Source organism: Gigantopelta aegis, chromosome 6, assembly GCF_016097555.1.
Source record: "Gigantopelta aegis isolate Gae_Host chromosome 6, Gae_host_genome, whole genome shotgun sequence".
Classification (NCBI taxonomy): Eukaryota; Metazoa; Mollusca; class Gastropoda; order Neomphalida; family Peltospiridae; genus Gigantopelta; species Gigantopelta aegis.
This window is the reverse complement of record NC_054704.1, coordinates 57,496,785-57,522,484: the sequence shown is the minus strand read 5'-3', so window position 1 is coordinate 57,522,484 and position 25,700 is coordinate 57,496,785. Positions and strand designations below refer to the sequence as shown.

The 25,700-nt window shown below is 38.4% G+C and overlaps 1 protein-coding gene across 2 annotated transcripts in view; it reads left to right on the top strand.

The window, feature by feature from the left end:
- The first annotated feature begins 909 nt into the window (after positions 1-909).
- Positions 910-25,700, top strand: part of LOC121375265 (L-threonine ammonia-lyase-like) — a 37,160-nt gene continuing 12,369 nt past the window's right edge. The window contains exons 1-7 of one of the 2 annotated variants that reach the window (XM_041502639.1): positions 910-948; positions 18,545-18,672; positions 21,264-21,422; positions 23,605-23,675; positions 24,116-24,161; positions 24,648-24,833; positions 25,248-25,303. In XM_041502639.1, coding sequence (XP_041358573.1) covers positions 18,646-18,672; positions 21,264-21,422; positions 23,605-23,675; positions 24,116-24,161; positions 24,648-24,833; positions 25,248-25,303 — 545 coding nt within the window. In that variant the 5' untranslated portion in view covers positions 910-948; positions 18,545-18,645. Of the gene's footprint in view, positions 949-15,424; positions 15,463-18,544; positions 18,673-21,263; positions 21,423-23,604; positions 23,676-24,115; positions 24,162-24,647; positions 24,834-25,247; positions 25,304-25,700 lie in introns of those variants that run through there. The other variant, XM_041502638.1, reaches the window with a different exon arrangement.

Genomic DNA, 25,700 nt, shown 5'->3' with positions numbered 1-25,700 from the left:
ACTGTAATTTCAACGTCGTAATTGGTAAATCTGGACAGTAATCAAAAAATGGCGCCCATCCACAGTTCGTAGTTAAATATTCATACACCAACCGCTTCACATATAAATTATACCATACAAAATAGATCGCTTCAGACATTATTATTACAGGTTAAAAGTTATTAAAATTACTTACGTTATATGTTTCCAGTGAATTCAAAATGTTTCTAGTTGGTATTGATATTTAATGCAAAAAATTAATATGAATTGTATTAATGATTGTAACATTGTCATTCTCTCATTCGGCTATTGACGGAAAAAGCCGAAACCACCATAGGGATTCCGCTAATGTTCAGTATGAATTTCGTGTTAATAAAATAGTAAATAGTTGGAAAATAGAGTTCACTTTTTATTTTAAAGCGGTTTACATTAATGACATGGTTATGTGTTTGGAATTATAAGAATTGAACGTGAATATTTTCGAGTTTCATGCTAGTATGAAACGCAAAACCGCTTTACACACTTTAGTATGAATGGCTTCGCGCTAACGCGCTACGCCATTCATACAGTGTGTAAAGCGGTTTTGCGTTTCATACTAGCATGAAACTCAAAAAATTTCACGTTCAGTTCTTAAATAAAATATCTTATTTAATCATTATATCATATTTAATTATACTTGTTAAATTGACAGTACGGAATTACGAATTTGACATACCCAAAACAAAAATAAAATTTATTGCAGATAAAATAATTTATGTTGAACTATTCTAATTTCTCTGCTTCCGTGTTAATATAAATAAGAATACTATTTAGTACCAAGGTTACGCCAGAAGAACACAATCAAACTCGTCCTACTATTATTATAAATAGATTAACTAAATTGATATAAATACTTAAAATAGATTAACCAATCAAAACACGTTATGTGACTGAGAAAATTCTGCCATTACAACTAGCCTAGAGTCACAGGTAATTAATTAAAGCCTTTTCTGTTAATCCCACCATCCACCCCTTCACTCACCAGGCGAGTTTTTTGGTACGCCACATTTTGGGTTTTTATAAATTGGTACATGTTAATGTTGTTTAAGTAAATGCATGTACATTCATATAACATAATTGAAATAATCATACATCATTTTAATTTAAAAAATGACATTTATGATTTAAATTACTACAAAGACAGAATTGTGTTGTCCTTTACAGTAACCAAAACTAGCTTCTTGTGCTCCTGGGAATAGTATCAACATAAATAATTTTATATATTAATCACTAGGTGATATGAATTATTAAATGTAGATGTCATATTTTTTTAGGTGATCAGAAAACAATGAAATCACGTTAGAAATAGAATAGATTACAAGAGAGAACGTGTTAATTAAAATTTAAAGGTGACAGGAAACCATTAAACTTGAAGTAAAGATCAGATGAACTAACATAGAAAAAACGTTCAGGATCTTATTAAATATGCATAGTCTTGTGAAAACAGGTACTTCTTTATGAATCTACAAACGTACCTTCTTGATTAGACTATTTATATGTGTACATCGAGCCTGCTCTTTGTTGCCTTCCTGTTTATGGAAGCTCGATACGTTGTCATGGTGTGACCGTTTGACACACGATTCTTGATACTAGTACTTTGGTTTTCTTTTACTTTTTGGTATGTCTAAGTACTAGAATCCTTAAGACACACATCCCATTGAATTATCACAATGTGTGACAATTCAAAACATTTCTATGAATTATGACCATAAGTATTTACTGTTTTCATGTAAAACTTGAACATTTTGTTTGGTCACTGAACTTAATATTTAATATTACCTGCAGACTGATTAGTTGGAAATGTGCTAATACAGTTAGAAGTAGTCACAATCGGCTCATCATGAGGTCATACACTGGTATAGGCTGACAACCATAGGGTATTTTTTTAAAGTAATATACGGTATACACTGACAACCGCAGTGTATTCAAATGTAATAAGTGGTCGTACACTGGTATACACTGACAACTGCAGTGTAGCCAAACGTAATATCCGGTCATACACTGGCATACACTGACAACCGCAGTGTAGCCAAACGTAATACGTGGTCACACTCTGGCATACACTGACAACCGCAGTGTAGCCAAACGTAATATGTGGTCATACACTGGCATACACTGACAACCGCAGTGTAGCCAAATGTAATACGTGGTCACACTGGAATACACTGACAATCGCAGTGTAGCCAAACGTAATACGCGGTCACACACTGGCATACACTGACAACCGCAGTGTAGCCAAATGTAATACGAGGTCGTACTCTGGCATACACTGACAACCACAGTGTAGCCAAACATAAAATGCGGTCGTACACTGCAATACACTGACAACCACAGTGTAGCCAAACGTAATACGTGGTCACACTCTGGCATTCACTGACAACCGCAGTGTAGCAAAATGTAATACGCAGTCATACACTGGCATATACTGACAACCACAGTGTATGGTCATACACATGCATACACTGACAACCGCAGTTTAGCCAAACGTAATATGCGGTCGTACACTGGCATACACTGACAACCACAGTATAATCAAACGTAATACGCGGTCGTACACTGGAAAACACTGACAACCACAGTGTAGCTAAACGTAATACGCGGTCGTACACTGCCATACACTGACAACCACAGTGTAGCCAAACATAATACGCGGTCTTACACTGACAACCGCAGTGTATCCAAACGTAATATGCGGTCATACACTGACATATACTAACAACCGCAGTGTATCCAAATGTAATATGCGATCATAAATGTAATATGCGGTCATACACTGGCATACACTGACAACCGCAGTGTAGCCAAACATAATATGCGGTCATACACTGGCATACACTGACAACCGCAGTGTATCCAAATGTAATACGTGGTCATACACTGGCATACACTGACAACCGCAGTGTATCCAAACATAATATGCGGTCATAAATGTAATATGCGGTCATACACTGGCATACACTGACAACCGCAGTATATCCAAATGTAATATACGGTCATAAACGTAATATGCGGTCATACACTGGCATACACTGACAACTGCAGTGTAGCGAAATGTAATACACGGTCGTACACTGGCATACACTGACAACCGCAGTGTAACCAAACGTAATATGTGGTCGTACACTGGCATACACTGACAACCGCAGTGTATCCAAACGTAATAAGCGGTCATACACTGGCATACACTGACAACCGCAGTGTATCCAAATGTAATATGCAGTCATAAACGTAATATGCGGTCATACACTGGCATACACTGACAACCGCAGTGTATCCAAATGTAATATGCAGTCATAGACGTAATATGCGGTCATACACTGGCATACACTGACAACTGCAGAGTATCAAAACATAATATGCGGTCATACACTTGTATACACTATCAACCACAGTGTATCCAAACATAATATGTGAGTATACACTGACAACCGCAGTGTATCCAAACATAATATGCTGGCATACACTGGCAACCACAGTGTAGTCAAACGTAATACACGATCGTACACTGGCATACGCTGACAACCGCAGTGTAACCAAACATAATATGTGGTCGTACACTGGCATACACTGACAACCGCAGTGTAGCCAAACCGAATACGCAGTCGTACACTGGCATACACTGACAACCGCAGTGTAGCCAAACGTAATACACGTTCGTACACGGAATACACTGAAAACCGCTGTGTATTCAAACGTAATAAGCAGTCATACACTGGCATACACTGACAAGTGAAGTGTAGCCAAACGTAATACGTGGTCGTACACTGGCATACACTGACAACCGCAGTGTAGCCAAACGTAATATTTGATCATACACTGACAACCGCATTGTATCCAAACATAATATGCGGTCATACACTGGCATACACTGACAACCGCAGTGTAGCCAAACGTAATACGTGGTCACACTTGCATACACTGACAACCACAGTGTATTCAAACGTAATACGCGGTCGTACACTGGCATACACTGACAACCACAGTGTATTCAAACGTAAAACGCGGTCGTACACTGCAATACACTGACAACCACAGTGTAGCCAAACATAATACGCGGTCTTACACTGACAACTGCAGTGTATCCAAACGTAATATGCGGTCATACACTGACATATACTAACAACCGCAGTGTATCCAAATGTAATATGCGGTCATAAATGTAATATGCGGTCATACACTGGCATACACTGACAACCACAGTGTAGCCAAACGTAATATGTGGTCGTACACTGGCATACACTGACAACCACAGTGTATCCAAACGTAATATGTGGTCGTACACTGGCATACACTGACAACCGAAGTGTACCCAAACGTAATACGTGGTCGTAGACTGGCATACACTGACAACCGCAGTGTAGCCAAACGTAATATGCGATCATACACTGGCATACACTGACAACTGCAGTGTAGCCAAAACGTAATATGCGGTCATACACTGGCATACACTGACAACTGCAGTGTATCCAAATGTAATATACGGTCATAAACGTAATATGCGGTCATACACTGGTATACAGTGACAACCGCAGTGTGGGCAAACGTAATACGTGGTCATACACTGGCATACACTGACAACCACAGTGTAGCCAAGCGTAATACGCAGTCTTACACTGACAACTACAGTGTAGCCAAACGTAATACGCGGTCATACTCTGGCATACACTGACAACCGCAGTGTATCCAAATGTAATAAGCGGTCATACACTGGCATACACTGACAACCACAGTGTATCCAAACGTAATATGCGGTCATACACTGGCATACACTGACAACCGCAGTGTATCCAAATGTAATATGTGGTCATAAACGTAATATGCGGTCATACACTGACAACCGCAGTGTATCCAAATGTAATATACGGTCATAAACATAATATGCGGTTATACACTGGCATACACTGACAACCGCAGTGTAGCCAAATGTAATACACGGTCGTACACTGGCATACACTGAAAACCGCAGTGTATTCAAACGTAATACGCGGTCGTACACTGGCATACACTGACAACCATAGTGCAGCAAAATGTAATACACGGTCGTACACTGGCATACACTGACAACCGCAGTGTAACCAAACGTAATATGTGGTCATACACTGGCATACACTGACAACCGCAGTGTAGCCAAACGTAATACGTGGTCATACAATGGCATACACTGACAACCGCAGAGTATCAAAACATAATATGCGGTCATACACTGGTATACACTATCAACCGCAGTGTATCCAAACATAATATGTGAGTATACACTGACAACCGCAGTGTATCCAAACATCATATGCTGTCATACACTGGCATATACTGGCAACCGCAGTGTAGCCAAACGTAATACACGTTCGTACACTGGCATACACTGACAACCGCAGTGTAGTCAAACCGAATATGCGGTCGTACACTGGAATACACTAAAAACCGCAGTGTATTCAAACGTAATACGCAGTAGTACACTGGCATACACTGACAACCGAAGTGTATCCAAACGTAATACGTGGTCGTACACTGGGATACACTGATAGCCGCAGTGTAACCAAACATAATACGCGGTCATATAGTGGCATAAACCGACAACCGCAGTGTAGCCAAACGTAATACGTGGTCATACACTGGCATACACTGACAACCACAGTGTATGGTCATACACTTGCATACACTGACAACTGCAGTGTAGCCAAACGTAATATGTGGTCATACACTGGCATACACTGACAACCGCAGTGTAGCCAAACGTAATATGCGGTCATACACTGGCATACACTGACAACCACAGTGTATGCAAATGTAATACGCGGTCATACACTGGTATACACTGACAACCGCAGTGTATCCAAACATAATATGCGGTCATACACTAGCATACACTGACAACTGCAGTGTAGCCAAAAGTAATATGCGGTCATACACTGGCATACACTGACAACCGCAGTGTAACCAAATGTAATATACTCTGTCAAAAAAACCTGCGAATGCACGTGAAACTTGCGGAAAAGATTGGGGGTAGTGATGGGTATTTAAAGCTGTAATGCTCGCAATGATGCCTCATTTCCATTTCAAAATGGTTTGAGAAGCGTGTCTGCTCAAACCATTCGGAACTGACTTCGAGAAGCTGGTTTTCGGGCTAGGAGACTGTATGTTGGCCCGTGCTGCGACGTCAACATCGACATTTACGTGTTCGCTGGTGCACGAATGTACGGGGGTGGAACTTGGGAAGCTGGCGGCGAGTATGGTTCAGCGACGAGTAACGTTTCCTTCTACAGCGACGTGATGGACGACAACGTGTTTACAGACGCCACAATGAACGTTTTGCCAACAACTGCGTCGCTCAAGTTGACAGATTCGGTGGAGAGAGTGTCATGATGTGGGGAGCCATCTGATACACCGGCAGAAGTGAACTTGTGTTCTTACAAGGCAACCTGACAGCTGTACGCTACCGGGATGAAATTCTTCGTCGTCACATGCTTCCCATTTTGAATCGACAGAGAGAACTCTTTCAGCGGGACAATGCCAGGCCGCATACGGCACGTGTAACAATGGATTTCCTACAGAATGAGAACATTAATGTGCTGCCATAGCCATCAAGATCGCCAGATCTCCACCCCATTGAACATCTATGGGATGAACTGGACAGACGTGTACGCCAGCGTGACCCGGAGCCTCAGGCGCTTCCGCATCTGTCACATGCACTACAGGAAGAATGGACTAGGATTCCACGTTCCCGGATTTAGAGATTCATTCAGTCTATGCCAAGGAGATGTCGCGCAGTGATTGCTGCTGCTGGTGGCCACACAAGGTACTGATTTCAGCGCACTCGTGTGACGCTGTTTGGTGACGAGAACGCCTCCAGTGCCGTCAGTCCATAGTAAGAACATTGTCATATACTCATGTCAAATTTGACTGTATAACAATCATAAATAACGAAATTATGCCACTTTGTATTAAAGAGATAATTCCATGAATATTTCGCCTATGCGTTTCTTTTTTGACAGAATATATATACTATTCAAAAGAAGTTAAGGGTCAGACGATATTTTCGACATTATTTTCTGAATGTCAATTATATTAGCTAGACCATAATGTCACGCATGGTATTGTTCCATTTTGACGAAAGTGGGTCTAAGCAGCCCATAAATGAATTAAAATCCACTGTCATTGACACTGTCGACTAGTTCTAATGGCGAAAACATGCTTACATTTGCACGTAAATTAGGGCGAAAGCGAAAGGTCTGCACGCTTTGCATGTGTATTCCATGTTCCCAATGCTGAATTTCCGTATAATTGGAGCTTGCGTTCGTGAACGGTGCACACTCCAAATTCGACAATGGTACGACTTCAACTGACTATCGAAGATCGAGGAAGGGCTATTGCTTGGCTTCAGGATGGCAATACGCAAAGAAATGTTGCTCTGAGACTTGGTGTCAGTCAGTGTCGTTGGCCGACTGTGGCAACGGTACCAAGCAACGCATTCTGTTCGAAATCGTCCACGTTCGGGAAGACCCCGAAGCACTACAAATAGAGAGGACCGCTACATCACCAATATGGCTCTACGTCAACGCACAACCACTGCACGCCGATTACGTGACAATCTGCGGACTGCGACTGGAACTCGAGTGTCTGATCAAACCATACGCAATCGTCTGAGAGCCAATAATCTACGCTGCCGTCGCCAGGCTGTTCGACCACCATTCCTACCACGTCACAGAACGGCCAGACGTCACTGGTGCACGCTTCATCTGCGGTGGCAACGTGTTCAGTGGGGTCGAGTGATGTTCACTGATGAGTCCAGGTTTAGTCTCCAGTTCAACGACAGTCGGGTTCGTGTCTACAGACGTCCTGGGGAGCGCTTTGCTGACGTTAACGTTAGACAACGTCACCGTTTCGGTGGTGGCAGCGTCATGGTGTGGGGCGGCATCTCTATCCACCACAGGACCCCCCTCTATGTGGTGGATGGCAATCTGAATGGAATCCGCTATCTGAATGAGATTATCCGGCCGTTGGTTCTCCCAGTCCTTCAGCAGATTGGCAGCGGGGCAGTTCTGCGGGATGACAATGCCAGACCCCACCGCGCCAGGGTGGTAACGGACTTTCTCAGACAACAAGGTATCGCCAGAATGGATTGGCCAGCATATTCGCCTGACTTGGCCCCAATAGAGAATGCCTGGGACGAATTAGGCAGGAGAGTTCGGGATAACCATGCCCCTCCGGCCAACCTTCATGATCTGGGTCAACTTCTTATGGCAGAGTGGCAGGCCATTCCCCAAGAGTTCTTCAGACGTCTGATCAACAGCATGAGGCAACGATGTGTCGAGTGTATTCGCGCCAGGGGTGGATTCACACACTATTAAACGAATGTTCTAATGTGTAAAATCCATGTTTGACAACCTTCAACTTTGAGAGCATGTCATGTGACTTTCTTGTATACAGTGACGTTTATTTGTGTTTTTTTGTAAATATGGAACAATAAATAAAAAAATTGGTGTAGTTTACATCATCAATCTAATACACTCTGAAACTTATTTGGTTATAAATTTTTGACCCTTAAATTCTTTTGAGTAGTATATGAAGAGTTCAGGCGCAAAACGCGATATAAACCATTTTCTTTCTTGTTTTTAGTTAGAGCCATTATTGTATGTCATTAAGGACTAATGTAGGCCCGCTGATTTGCCGCAAAACGCAATTGATTCTTATGAAATTGTATTGGGTAAATCCCGTTTTTTCTTATCGACGCGATATACGGCAATTAAAAAAATCACTTTTACTGAAAATGAAAAATGGATATATCGCGTTTTGCGTCTAAACTCTTCATATTTAAAAACACAAAATGTCATTTTGCATGATTGTCAATTGATAGTAATGAATGGGGAGTGTATATTATATGTATAATAATGAATGGGGAGTGCAGATTATATGTATAGTAATGAATCTGGATTACAGATTATATGTACAGTAATGAATGAGGGAGTGCAGATTATATTTATATAGTAATGAATGGGGAGTGCAGATTATATGTATGGTAATAAACGGAGAGTGTATATTATGTATATAAAAATGAATGGGGAGTGCAGATTTTATGTATAATAATGAATGGAAAGTGCAGCGTATATGTATAGTAATAAATGGGGAGAGTAGATTTTGCGTATAATAAGGAATGGGGTGTGTGTAGATTAGGTGTATAATAATGAATGTTGAGGGTAGGTTATATGTATAATAATCCATGTGTAAATTATTGTCTAATACGTTGATACCCACATATGTTACTAACATGCACTAAAATTAAGTTACCTTTATTTGATCTTCATTCTCCTGTTTTGCTAAGTATAATCATTTTCCATTTTTCGTTTGCAAGGTCGTCTAAAATTCGCTTTTCTTCCATTGTCTTTCAGATCGTCCATCTAACTTCCTTTGGTTAAAACATTATAAATGTCGTGTATTTATTGACGGCTGTATTCTAAACGTAAAGTTCTTGTTCCAGCTGTCAGTGGGACTGTAATTTAATTATCTTCCAGTACTTTAACCATTTATTTTTATAATATACTTTATTTCTACAAATATAATACAAACTTTGTTTCTCCGTCTGGCATGTACATTAATATTGTTATTATTATTAATTGTTATTGTTGTTATAGATGTTGTATGTTTGTTTTGTTTTTTTGATCTGTTTGCTGACAACAGCTTGTTTGGTAATTTGTAATAAATTGAATTGAATTGAATTGAATTGTCTTGTCGTTAAACAATGGTTGTTCATGTCGGACCTTTAAGCATACAAGATGGCACTTAACTGAGGTGGGGTGGATCTGATGTAATTATACCATATGAACCTGTTTAAGACCAAGCTTTGCAATGTTATCTTCACATAATTTCTGTCATATTAAAGCCGCACACCCTAGTTCCATCCAGCGAAAATAAATTATAATTTGGTTAATCTACAAACCTGTAACACACTTAGATCACGTTTTTATCAAATGGAGTGAAAAAGCAGGTTTTATATCGATAAATACCATGGGAATCCCCATGTCCCAATTGCTTGAAATAATTTTGAAAGTTAGTATTCTGATGTCACCGGTAGATGTCGCTCGAAGCACAACAATGCCTACGTCACGACAAATTTCACAGAGTGCGCACAGACTTGGGGTGCGTTCTTTTCACCTCTCCTGGACATGTTCCAACTGTTCTGTCCTGGTTGTATCCCCTCTCCAGATATCGTAAGACTTAGCAAAATTATTGGTTTTAAGGGTTTGTAACGTTTTGTATTGAGACACTTACTTGTCTGAACTTTATTGTTACTGAAAATGTTCACGAACTGTGAAGAAAAATCTCACAAATGAACAACAAATCGGATGTTGATTGCGCGAACCGTGCACGAGAAAACAAACCGAACCAAAATGATAACGGTCACGTGGTATACCAACGTCTGTGACATTGAAATGGAAATATCCCGTCTAAAAATAGATCAGACCTTGTCTGCTCAGCGGTTTTTTTTCTCAAACGTGCGTCTGTTTTTAAGAAATACGAAAAATGCATTTTGTGGTATTACAAAAACCAGGATTACCAAAAAACACTTCAGGTGAATGGAAATGTATATTCTAAATAATAAACGGTAAGTAAAGTGCAATTTTATTTGTGAAAAAAATGGGTTTAATAGCGAAAAACAACGCCGTAATGGTTAACAACTAGCCGTAACTAGGGTGTGTCCCTTTAATCGGAAGTAAGGGAAGCCAGTGATGGGTGAAGAGATTCTGGGATCCATCCGATCACAACATATGATGAGTTATTAGTTTTATTCTGCAAATTTGCAAGGGCGGATACAGAAGAATTTTAGCCTCTTTGGGACCGCCCCTGATTCATATACCCAACACCCTGGTTTAGATTCGCCGCTGAGATTTATACCAACTTTTTCAAAGTCCACTGGCTATTCAAACGTCAAAAACACTAAAAATATATAATTATGTGAGTGCTTAAAAAAAATATTATACCCTACGTGTAATGGGGGACTGCATATTATTCAGAGGGAGTGCATATTATACATATAATACAGACTGAGGGAGTGTATATTACACATATAATATGCACTGGGGAGTGCTTATTCTGCGTATAATGTTGACTGGGGAGTGCAAATTATATGTGACACCGGCCCCTTGTTAATAGGACGACAGACAAACATAAATAATGTGGTTTGAAAAACAGAAGAGGTGTGCTTGGAGAGAGCATAGTCCGCCTTCCCCCTCCCCAGGCAACGCCAATGTTGGCTCCTTAAGTACGGTTTGAAGCATCTCTGAAGCAAAAACGTTTTGTAATGATCATTCATGTAGTATTCTCTGTTTATCCAAGAACATTCTACAGTGGTCACAATTAAAACACTTCGTGATAATGCTATTAATCGATAATTATATAAATAATATAACAAAAATAATGTTTCTTTTAAGAGTGGATATTTGAAAACATAAGCCACACCTGGATATCCCAGTAGTATAATACATGCCACACCTGGATATGTCAGTAATATAATACATGAATTAACAAAAAGGAAATGTCGGTATTTAATTAAAATAACTATTGAAATTCAACAGTTAAAGCTCCTATATCCGGTTTCCATGTTATAATGTCGAATACTAATGGAAAATAGCGGACCCTACACTGCACCTTCATTTATTATTTGTTTATTACACTCTTTCATCTTCGCTATCAACGGATATCGTCAAAAACCTACTATTCAATTCGCAAGACGTAAACGTGCTGTTATGCCTGCATTTTGATTTAATAATCGATGTTATAACATGGTAACCTTATATAGCAGCTTTAACTGTTGGATTTCAATAAACGGAGTAGTGTTTCGGATCAATGGAGGGGCGGGAGGTAGCCCAGTGGTACAACATTCGCACGATGCGCGGTCGGTGTGGGATCGATCTCCGTCGGTGGACCCATTGGGCTATTTCTCGTTCCAGCCAGTGCACAACGACTGGTATATCAAAGGTCGTGGTATGTACTACCCTGTCTGTGGGATTGTGCATATAAAAGATCCCTTGCTGCTAATCGGAAAAATATCGGCCTCACCCACCCAAAACCCTAATACTTGCTGCTGGTGATAACTTGTACTTGGTGACACTGGGTTGTCATGCCACGACCAGAAGCGGTTAGGCCCTTTATAAGGGCCCTATGGCAGGCCCGTACGCAGGATTTTTAATGGGTGGGTGCGAATTGCTCATGATGGGACCAATCAACATAAAAATAACCCCTCAAAACAACAACGATTACGTAACATTATTTAAATTTAATAGAGAAAAGTGGCCCTTTAGTCATTTGGGGGAGGGGGGGGCGGTGCGTACACACCCGTCGCACCCCACCCCCCACCCCCGCGTACGGGCCTGTATGGGCAACCTAGAGAGACACCACAGCATCGTAGAGCTCTATAATTAACGAGCTACTCTCGATTCACTAATACCAAAACCTATATTAGCTCAGCCATTTACCTTTCGACCGACCGTTTAAAATTGCGCCAAATTTCCTCAGTCAAAATTGCGCACCCTTTTCTCTTTGACATTAACTGCTCCATTCAAAATTCCATAGCACCACCACCACCCCCACCCGCCTGCTACCGATTTGATCGGGCTGCTGGTGCTCCCTTGCACCTGCCAGTGCAGGCGGTCCCTCCTCTCCCCTCCCCCCACCTTTCCTGTCATGGACGGAGGAGCCGGCCAAGGCCGGCTCTTGTGCCCACGACAGGCGTGCGCTACAACAGCTTGTTCTGAATGTGCACGTAAAACCCTATGACATGACATGACATAATCGGAAAGAGTAGCCCATGAAGTGGCGACAGCGGGTTTCCTCTCTCAATATCTGTTTGGTCCTTAACCATATGTCTGACGCCATATAACCGTAAATAAAATGTGCTGAGTGCGTCGTTAAATAAAACATGTCTTTCTTTCTTTCGGATCAATGAACCTTCGGACCATTGAATCTTCGGACTATAGAGCGGTCCCCGATCCACTGCATAAGATGAGCAGATCACTCAATAAATAGTACACGGATTACTGGTCTGAATGACGATAAAATAAATAAGATGGTTTGCTTGTTCAGTCCATTACTGCTACTGGCACATTGCCAGATGAAACTTAACGCCGAGTGAAATGGAACTACCCTAAGGCCAAAATATTAGTTGGTGATCGTCCTTTTGATCACACAAATCAGGGGGGGGGGGGGGGGGGGGGGAGGTTTTTATATATTTTTTTTAAATTCTGTGAAAAACTTTATAAAACCCTGGAGACCATTTTGTTTGCGGGAGTAGCAGCCAACAGCGCATGCGTCTGGATGTTGTAGTTCCTTCACTGGCCGCCAGATGGACCTGGTGATGGTTTAACCCGCTACAGTGCTTACGAAAGTTGAATTGCTGCTATCTCGACGCAGTTTTAACCGTTTTTAACAAAATAAAAAATAAAATAAATTCAGGGGCGGGCACATTTTTCAGGTACGGGCTGGGACGATCACCAACTTTTTTTTTTATTTGGCCTAAAATATATTTAGGTGAGGTTTTTATCACACATTTAACAAACGTAACGTAACACAATATAGTTGAATTCAAAATGGCTCAAGGCTGGTTTGACATTAGTTACTCACGTTAATGCCTCAAGTTCAACAAATCTGGTACATTTTACAAAAAAACATACCAAAACTATTTTCCACTTTGTCATTTCAATATACCATAAGCAATGCATATCACACACAACAAAAACAAGGACTGTTGTACAAAGGCTGAAGTTTATTTTTCAATGCAGTCGGTTTTTGTACAATCTAATTAAAATTAGCTCCACTATTACATGATGATGATGATGATGATAACTAGTGCCCATATACCACTAGGGTTTCGAACACGCCCATCCCGAGTCCGACCTCCGATAAGATCGGTGGCCTGACTCGGGATGGGGGGGGGGGGGGGGGGGGGGGGGGGAATAGGCAGAATTTTGAAAATAGCAATTAATAAAAAAGTTAATAGAATAAATAAAATAAATAAAAAGGTTACAAGTCAAAAATAAAAAAGAATTGACTGCTCGGCCGAATATTTATATAGCCTAATTTGGAGCATTTTAGAAGGACAGTCCAAAATTAAATAAGAGAAAGAAGAGAGGATCGGACTATTTAATAATATTACAAAAAAGAAGTAATTTCGACATAAAATTTTGAACGCCGATCTAAAAGTTTAAAGTCCGATCGATATGTCCACGCGACATTCCATGTGGATCTAACAGCAGCCCGTTGGAGCTCATGTCCAGTTGACCTTTCATTCGACCAATCAAAACCTTACTTGCAAAATCATGCCAGTGATCAATCGGAACTCCTCGTACATTTCTACGAAATATAAACTCGGACACAATGCGTCACCATTTTGGACGGAACTTTTTTCAGTCACATGATCAAAACATGGCCATGGAATATAATTGCTCATTCTGTGCTTCAGTGAATAGTCAACTACATACAACAACAAATGCATCGAAGAGAATACGCGAGAATGATATAATACAAAAGATAACAGACACATTAGGCTTTAAACCTACTGACAGTTACAGAATATGTGACAGATGTGTAAATAAAATTATTAAATTCAAAAATTTTAAAACACAGGTTTTTGAAAATCTACAGAATGCAGGTAATCATATAAGCACAGGGACGCCACCCAGCACTGGTCCGACGCCGAAACGAAGGAAAACTGTTGTTGACAAACGTATTGAGTCTGTTGAGAAGTTAAAAGTACATACAGATCGCCCACATGCCAAAGCTTCATCACGAAGAAAACTAGTTTTTAATGATCACGTATATCAAAAGAAAGGTAATTTTTATAAACAAATAAATATTCCTGTTGTTATTTTGGACATTTGTTACCGATCGTTTTATATAATAATGGTCCAGCTACGGAGTAAAATGCGTGTCAAATTTATAAATTTATTACAATTTCTTCAATTTTAACTATAATTAAATATGTTGAAGTAACCTTTTTCAGAAGTTTCTAAAACAGATTGAAAATACAAATCCATCACGAAACAATTTTTTAGTCGTCATATCTTTATCTTTACTCATGAACCACGGTTAAATCTATATCACAGTTAATGTGTGCAGTTGGCGAGCATGTTACATAGAAATAGTGACAAGTCAGCTTTTTAAACAATCCAGCGCTTTCACATTTAAAGCCGCACACCCTAGTTCCATCCAGCAAAAATAAATTATAATTTGGTTAATCTACAAACCTGTAACCATGGGAATCCCCATGTCCCAATTGCTTGAAATAATTTTGAAAGTTAGTATTCTGATGTCACCGGTAGATGTCGCTCGAAGCACAACAATGCGAACGTCACGACAAATTTCACAGAGTGCGCACAGACTTGGGGTGCGTTCTTTTCACCTCTCCTGGACATGTTCCAACTGTTATGTCCTGGTTGTATCCCCTCTCCAGATATCGTAAGACTTAGCAAAATTATTGGTTTTAAGGGTTTGTAACGTTTTGTAACGTTTTGTATTGAGACACTTACTTGTCTGAACTTTATTGTTACTGAAAATGTTCACGAACTGTGAAGAAAAATCTTACAAATGAACAACAACAAATCGGATGTTGATTGCGCGAACCATGCACGAGAAAACAAACCGAACCAAACTGATAACGGTCTAAAAATAGATTAGACCTTGTCTGCTCAACGGTTTTTTCTCAAACGTGCGTCCATTTTTAAGAAATACAAAAAAAATGCATTTTGTGGTATTACTAAAACCAGGATTACCAGGATTACCAAAAAACACTTCAGGTGAATGGAAATGTATATTCTAAATAATAAACGGTAAGTAAAGTGCAATTTTATTTGTGAAAAAAATGGGTTTAATAACGAAATACAACGCCGTAATGGTTAGCCGTAACTAGGGTGTGTCCCTTTAAGAACAATTTCATCAAAACATCAGTCTGTTTAATCAGCTGTTTCTTGGTACAGATTGCCATTAGGTTCAGCTCCTCCAAAGAACTAAGTGGGGCTTTTTTTAATAGTTTATTGTGATACTGGACATTTAAAATACTAAAACATAGAACTCTTAAATGTTATAATTAAAATATTGCATTACACATGTGCTTGCATGCACCCACCCACCCACTGTCCATGTTTCGCCATATTTGATCGAACCACATTATGTTACGAACTTCGCCCTAACCGCGTCACCAAATACATGAAAATTTGGTGTATTCCTACAACTTGTGTCCGAGCCTACATCTAGCGTAGCGGAATGTGACGAGGTGTTCCGATTGGCCAGTGATTTGAAAAGAATTTGAAAACATTCGGGATTATGCCGAGGGTATACGAAATAATTCGGGTGAATTACGAAGTATGCCGGAAACTAATTGCAATATAAATTTTTATATAAAATTCGTTTCACGTTGGATTCTTTTTCAGCGAGATTCCTCGCCTCCACGTCATTTCTCCGTCTGACTATGTTGACTTGTTTTTTCGTGACTCGTATGACGACCATTCTGCAGAACGCCACGGTTGTTCGCGTTTAGTCTCTACATGTCCGAGCCTGTCCTACCAGCACTGGAAGATTGACCGCCCCACTCTAAGAAAAAATAGGAAGCGGGGTCGGCCCCTACTACTCTTTTTCTAGACTTTACCTTGCTTTATAGATACCATCTCGTATCCTCCGGAGTCGGGCCCGTCCGCACCACTATTACCAACCCATGACGACTGGACTATACCCTAGTCTGATACTCTACTCGTTCAGACGGATCCGGCTTCTCAAGATCTGTATTTCAGCACAGCACTACACCTTCAACGTCTATCGACTGTCAATCTAGGGCTTTTCTTGACGGGATGCAACTCATCTGGTCCCTTTAAGCTGTGCACCCAAACGGCCTTAACGAGGCCACTCGCGTGGACATCTCGATCGGACTTTAAACGTTTAAATCTGCGTTCAACATTTTATGTCGAAATTACTTCTTTTTTGTAATATTATTAAATAGTCCGATCCTCTCTTCTTTCTCTTATTTAATTTTGGACTGTCCTTCTAAAATGCTCCAAATTATATAAATATTCGGCCGAGCAGTCAATTCTTTTTTATTTTTGGCTTGCAACCTTTTTATTTTTTTATTTATTCTATTAACGTTTTTACTAATTGCTATTTTCAAAATTCTGCCCATTTTCAACCCCCCCCCCCCCCCCTCCATCCCGAGTCAGGCCACCGATCTTATCGGAGGTCGGACTCGGGATGGGCGTGTTCGAAACCCTAGTGGTATATGGGCACGTTAAACTAGTTATCATCATCATCATCATCATCACGTGGACATATAGATTGGACTTTAAACATTTAGACCTTCGTTCAAAATTTTATGTCGAAATTACTTTTCTTTTAAATATTATTAAATAGTCCGATCCTCTCTTCTTTCTCTTATTTATTTTTGGACTGTCCTAAAATGCTCCAAATTATATAAATATTCGGCCGAGCAGTCAATTCTTTTTATTTTTGGCTTGTAATTTTTTTTTATTGTTATTATTTTTTTTTAAATTATTCTATTAACCTTTTTACTAATTGCTATTTTCAAAATTCTGCCCATTTTCAACACTACCCCCCCCCCCCCCCCCCCCCCCCCCATCCCGAGTCAGGCCACCGATCTTATCGGAGGTCGGACTCGGGATGGGCGTGTTCGAAACCACAGTGGTATATGGGCACGTTAAACTAGTTATCATCATCATCATCATCATCATCATCAAGACGAAAAAATAAACCGTGATGGTATAGCCATAAAATCTGTTTATACAAGCCAAAGTTTATTACTGCACTTTTCCCCCTGTTTCAATGTTGAAATAGACCAACCAGTTCGCCTATTGCATAAATAGTCTCGCCCGATATTTTTTAGAATTTGTATGCTCCCGAATAACGCTATAAAAGACGAAGTGTAATTGGTCCATATTTAAATTGTTATTTATAGATGAAATGTCACCTGGACATGGAAGTCTACGCAATGCTGTTAGATCTACTGGCTAGACCCAGTAGAGCTAATTTTAATCAGATTGCTTTTTGTAACGCTTTAACGATTTTTTAGGGGTTTTATTTACACAATGTTATATTATGAAGTGAGTGGGTTTTGTTCGAGGAAGGTCACAGATGCCCTTTATTAAAGCTAAATTTTGGTTTTATTATCCACAATATACAACATTAAATTGCCCTAAAACATGTACCATTGCAGGGGCGTAGGCTAGGGGGTTTCGGGAGACTTTAGACGACCCCCCCCCCCCCCGCTTTCAGGTGGTGCAAAAACAAAATAGAAAAAGGACCACTTGGTTCATATTCGACCCCCCCCCCCCCCCCGGTTCATGTTCGAACCCGCCCCTGCATTGTGACATAGACTCATTTGCCTCTGACCTTTTAACTCAAATTGTCCTTGTAAAAAATGTGTGACAACCCCTTTACATAATCCAAGATCCGCCCATGGACTATTTCTTTGTTGTTTTTTGACATTTCCTCTGCGTATATTGTAAACAAAAGATGACGCAGTGACCTTATTCTTAAGATTACTGGTGGCAGTGTAGCAGAGGTTAAAGAGTCATTACCACACAAGTAGGAAACAAGCACCAAACATCGTGAGAAACGGTTTGTTGGAAACAAAATTATATGGACAACCAACTAATTGAAAAACAGGTGAGAAAACTTACAGCTACGGACAAAATGGTGTGGGTGATTACTGTGATATATATTTGGTACTGGGCATGTAACATACATGCGGGGGGGTGGGGGAGTGGGGTGGTGGCATGGAGTCCATACAAACGTGATGTCCTTTTTTTCTTCTTTTTTTTTTTCTTTTTTTTTTTCTTCTTTTTTTTTATAAAATCATACATACATAGTGTGGGTTGCCCCCTCCCCACAATATAAAATCTAACTCACTTTTTTTGTGTGAAGATATTAAGGGACATGCAAAGCCACCCTCAACCCACACCTATAAAATAGTCCATATTAAAAGAAATGAAAGTAAAATTGATTTAAAATGTCCTAAAATGTACATCTCTCTGTCCGTCTGTCTGTCTATCTCTCTTTTTCATGCACAACCCAATCCACATCCAAAGTTTGTTTGTTTTGTTAAACAACACCACTAGAATACATTGATTAAGTAATCATCGGCTACTGGATGTCAACATTTGGTAATTCTGGCATGTAGTAATTGGAGAAATCCCACTACATTTTTTTGTAATGCAGAAAGGTATCTTTTATATGCACTTTTCCACAGACAGGAAAGCACATACTACGACCTTTAACCAGTTGTGGTGCACTGGTTGGAACGAGAAAAAACAATCAGTTGAATGGATCCACCAAGTGAGCACTCAACCGACTGAGCTAAATTTTGCCCCCACATCCAAAGAGACAGCAACAAACACACACACACGCATACACACACACAGAGAAAAAGAAATGTTTTATTTAACGATGCACTTAACACATTTTATTTACAGTTATATGGCGTCAGACATGGTTATGGACCACACAGATATATAGAGAGGAAACCCGCTGTCGCCACTTCATGGGATCCTCTTTTGATTAGCAGCAAGGGATCTTTTATATGCACCATCCCACAGACAGGGTAGTACATACCACGGCCTTTGATATGTCAGTCGTGGTGCACTGGCTGGAACGAGAAATAGCCCAATGGGCCCACTGACGGGGATCGATCCCAGACCGACTGCGCATAGAGAGAGCGCTTTACCACTGGACTGTGTCTCCCCCCCCCCCCCTCCACACACAGAAACACACACACAAACGTGTGCACACACATACACACACACACATGCATGCATGCACACACACACACACACACAGAACACACAGACTGTGTTTGGGCAAAATGTTGAAAAGAATGAATGAATGAATGTTTAACGACACCCCAGCACGAAAAATACATCGGCTATTGGGTGTCAAACTATGGTAATGCAAACAAATAAAAATTCAAGATTTAAATAAAAACGGTGTAAAGAACTGTGCAAAAATACAAATATCACAGATAGATACTGACTTTTACTCAAAAAGGAAAACATGGATGGTATAACATACTGTTTGGGGAAATAGAAATAGCTTGCATGTTAAATATGTGTGTGTGTGTGTGTGTGTGTGTGTGTGTGTGTGTGCGTGCGTGTGTGCGTGCGTGCGTGTGTGTGTGTGTGTGTGTGTGCGTGCTGTAGTGGAATATTATGTGTTACAGTCAATCTGTGGAACCAGTATGGGTAATCTCATGTAATGACTGTGACCACCACTCATTTCATACATTGAAATAATATTAATTTATATTTTTAAATAAAGGTGTAAAGTAAAAATTCCATAAGGATTGCTTTACATCAAAAATGTTTATTAACTTTGAAATGTAAACGTTATACCTTCAGCTAGTTGCAACCAAATAATAACTGAAAAATTGGGCAGAATTGGGTGCTTTCATTTCAACTGATGTAATGTTAATGTTAGGTGGATGTTACCAACAAGTTTGTTGTATTTATGCAACTCATCTATCTCTAATAGTCCCATCTCGCTGACAAGAATCAATTTCCAGGCATGTGTGCTGGGGGGTGGGGGGGGGGGGGGGATTGGATCTTGCTCCATGAATTTTTCTTATTTTCAATGTATGTTTTGGAGGAGCATGACACGACATACCCTAAAAACCTAGCTTACCAACCTCTGGAAGCACCCCTGCACAATTTCTAGTGTGTTTTGTTTAACGACACCACTAGAGCACATTGATTACTATTAGATAGCAAATATTTGGTAATTATGATGTAATCACCAGAGGAAACCCACCCCATTTTTTCTAATGCAGAAAGGGATCTTTTATATGCACTTTCCCACAGACAGGAAAGCACATACCACAACTTTTGACCAGGTTGCAACGTGAAAAAACTAAATCATTTAAATGGATCCACCGAGGTGGTTTCGATCCTGTGATTCAAGCACAGCAAGCGAGCACTCAACCGACAAAATCCTCCCCCCCCCCCCCGACTTAAAGATTTTGTTGATTCATCAGTTTTGTAAGATGTGATCAATAAGATATGAATCTAGCTGGACTGAATGCAACTATTTACAAGGTATGCCAAAATATTAAATTTTATATTTTGAACAATTATGGGATCAGTTCATTTGTAGTTGTTTATCGCAACAACAAAAAAAGAAGAAAAATATGGCATTTTAATTATAATGTTTGTTTTTTTAATAATTGAGTTTTTCGATTCTGTGCATAATTTTAAATCGTATTTTAGGAAGAAGTTGAAGAGGTTCTGGAGTCCAGTTTACCAGTTGAAGATAAGGAATTAAAAGATCCATATTGTGATGCCGATAATCCTGTTCAGGTCAAATTCGAGGATATTAGTGCTGCTGCCTATAAAATCAAAGGAGGAGTACAGCACACACCATGCACAGTGGGTATTAGGGTGCACTTAAAACATACACTAATAAATCATAGACAAATACATTATGGAGTATGTTATGTAATTTATTAACAGTACACATGCCAGCCTAGAGGAATGTTAGTTTCATGTATACCGTACTAGTGTAGTAGCCTATGGAGAAGACGAATAATGTATTTCAATCTGAGTACAACATTGTAACAACTGATAATTATTCATTAAAGAGCAATTATCATAGTTTAATCATAATGTATCATTTATTAAAATTTGCAGAGTATTTACTCACCTGGCTGACTGATTTGACCACAACGGAATAAAAAAATTAGTTCCTGTACAATACTGAGTTACTCTTCTTCCAGTTCCATAATCCTTAATGCATTGACGAATAGATGTACTGTTATATTCAGTTCAAATTTAGGCACTATTATTCAGCACTCGAACTTAACGATGACACCAACGGCAATTGCCGCCATTGAGTTATGAATAGCCATCGGTAAAGCTCCTCAGTGATGGAAAATTGTATACACCTAGTGTACATTATCTGCCAGTATATAACATTTGATATATGTCTACATACAGCAAAATAACCTTCATTCATGTTTATTTGCTGCAAAAGTCACTTTTTTTAAAAGTGCTGTAGGCAGGCTGAAAATTGCCATTGGTGGCCTGTTTCACCTGCAGCATTTTTGTTTTTTAAATTGTAGTGGAAGACAAATCTTTAAGTGCAAGTCCTGTTCTTTGATTTATTTATTTAATACACAAATGAAACATGCTATATAATTAAATGAGAAAATTAAACTACCAAAAAGATATGAACAACACTATTTGAACCCAAACAAGTAAAAAAACTAAACTTTTTTTCTTTTATAATCTTATTTAATATTTAAAGTTTCAATACAGAAAAATACCTACATCTGAGCAGTATTTGGCTTGAGATAGCTAACAGTTTTCAAAAGTACAATGTATTGTAATCATTGTTTGTTTGGTGTAAACTGATGTTCTATCATAAACTATTATTATTATTATTATTATTATTATTGTTTAATTACCATTATTATAATTTAAATGTCATAGAAGCTTAAGAAGCATTATCAAAGTTTGAGTACCATTATTGTTTTATGAGTTAAATACCATTATTCTAGTTAAGTGTCATTATCATTATCATGGGTTAAGTACCACTGTCATAGTTAAGTACCATTATCATTATGGGTTAAGTACCACAATTATAGTTAAATATCATTATCATGGGTTAAGTACCAGTCATAGTTAAGTACCATTATCATAATGGGTACCACAATTATAGTTAAATATCATCATGGGTTAAGTACCATTATCATTATCATGGGTTAAGTACCACAATTATAGTTAAATACCATTATCATTATCATGGGTTAAGTACATGTACTATTATCATTGTTTTATTATCATTATTTTAGCTAAGTTTGATTGTTATGGTTGTATGAAAACACTGATACTAAACCAACAATTAAGAGACTCATTAATCTGACATTAATCAGGCTAAAAAAAAAAAAAAAAATTAATTATCAGCTATTAGATGTCAAATATTTGGTAATTTATCATAGAGAAAGGAAACCCGCTATATTTTTTCATTAGTACCAATGGATCTTTTATATGCACTTTCCCACAGACAGGACAGCACATACCATGTCTTTTGATATTCCAGTAGTTTTGCATTGATTGGGACAGGAAAAACTCAGTCCGAGAATGGGTCCACTGAGGTGATGTTTATTATTAAACTTAAGTTTAGAATCAGTTGAAAATATTGTATACTGGTACATAACTACATGTAATGACAAATAATAGTACCGGTATGAAATATTGTATACTGGTACATAACTACATGTAATGACAAATAATAGTACCGGTATGAAATATTGTATACTGGTACATAACTACACGTAATGACAAACAATAGTACCGGTATAAAATATTGTATACTGGTACATAACTACACGTAATGACAAACAATAGTACCGGTATAAAATATTGTATACTGGTACATAACTACACGTAATGACAAACAATAGTACCGGTATAAAATATTGTATACTGGTACATAACTACACGTAATAACAAATAATAGTACCGGTATAAAAACAAACTTTTGTTACAGAATCTTCCGTAAATTTACTAGTACATAAGTGTACAATAAAAATTTTTTATTTACCCCCAGAAATCCCAGATGTCACAGTTGTTTGGAATGGACATGTATTTCAAAAAGGAGTTCTTGCAGTTCACTGGAAGGTAACTTCAGGGGTTGAAATTTCATATAAAGGCACCTGTTTTTGTTAATAGAAATATGCTGAACATGCACCTATGACAGAGTTTATTAGTTATTGATTTAATGAGAATGAATTAATGTTTATTGTCACCATAACACAAAAATAGAGATCGCCTATTGGGTGTCGAGCAAAGGTAAGTGCATCAGTATGATTTTATGAATTTGAAGTAGTAAAATAGTATGCTGTTTTGGAAATTTAGCTTTTCCTGATATTTATTTTATTTTTTAGTATTTAGCACAGAAATATTTGCATGTAATTGGTACATAATATTAGAATATGATAGTGTTGGAATACAATTTTGGAATGTACATTAATTTTTTCTCTCTGTAGGATGTATTAAATTAGATTAAAATGTATTTTATGTTTTGATTTACTTACAAACTTTATTTTCTCTTGTCCTAGCTTTAAGGAGAGAGGAGCACGGTATACACTTTTGGCACTGACAAAGGTAATTACCTCTTCTTTATACGTGCAAGCAGCGACACTTTAAAAATCACTTCTTTCCATTCTGTTTTTAGCATATACTGAATGTGTTTTGGCATACTTTTGTTTGAACAGCTAAACAATATCTACATTTAATGAAACTGGCATAGTGGGTACCGATTAGTTGACAAAAAAGAAGTTTGTTTTGTTCAACGACATCACTAGAGCACATTGATTAATTAATCATCGGCTATTGGATGTCAAACATTTGGTAATTCTGACATATAGTCAGAGAAAACCCGCAACATTTTTTCTAATGCAGCAAGGGATCTTTATATGCACTTTCCCACAGACACGAAAACACATACCATGGCCTTTGACCAGCGAGTGCTCAAGCAACTGAGCTAATCCTACCCCTGATTAGTTGACAAAGTCATTTTATAAGTAATTAGGCTATAACCAGAAAAGTGATTATTGCTTGTACAAGTGATTGCTGTATGTGTTTCCACAGGAGCAGAAGAAGAAAGGTGTTATTGCTGCCAGTGCTGGGAACCATGCACTAGCTCTCGCCTACCATGGAAATAACCTTGGTATTTCAGTCACTGTTGTCATGCCAATTGTTGCCCCCATCATGAAAGTGTCAGCTTGTCGCAATCATGGAGCAAAAGTTATTGTCCATGGAAAAGACATAAGCGAGGTATATCTCAAATATAATAAAAGTATATTATTGTACCATCTTTGTCCCATCTCTCATGATTGTGTTACAGCTTTTAAATGTATCAGCATAGTAATATTCAATTTGTGGACATTGCATTGGTTGTTCATGGTAAATAGACTTGTTTTTTCTATTAATATTAATGCAGAAAATACCACTAGAAAAACGTTTTCCGTGAAAATGGTATTGTTAGGAAAATTTTAAAACTTGATGAAGATAATGAGTTAATAAATCAGTAAATAAAACTGGGAGTCGGTTAAAGAAAAGATAACTTTACTTATTATTTTTTGCTGAGAGTCATAAATGTTTCTTTTTAATGTCATTGAGCTACTGGCAAAAATGACACTGCTAAATTCATTCTTTTTTTCAGTATACTTACTGATTAATTTATTTCAGAGCAAAGATTATGCCATGCATATGAGTCGGGACCAAGACTTGATATACATAAATGGGTAAGGCAGTTTTGGTTTCAACTGCTCAAAAGTAGATTTAAATTATAATCCTTTAATTCATAATACATTTACTGTTCTAATATATTTTAACAGTTGTTTTCAAACACCTGAGGTCATTTTGAATTTTGGGTGGTGTTGGATATACATGTACATGTATTTCTTATATGTAAGAAATTATGCAGCACAGTATATAATTACTTATGTAGTGACTGTAAATAACATATTTGGCTTAATTTGAGAATATTATATTTGACCTATGGTGATCTTGGGAATTTAAAATTTGAGGTTTTTAAAAAAAATTAAAATTTAAACAAGGATTAACTTGTTGTTACTGTACAAAAGTACAGTTAATACATATTTATTATTATTCATAAATATGAAATGTGACATCAGTTAT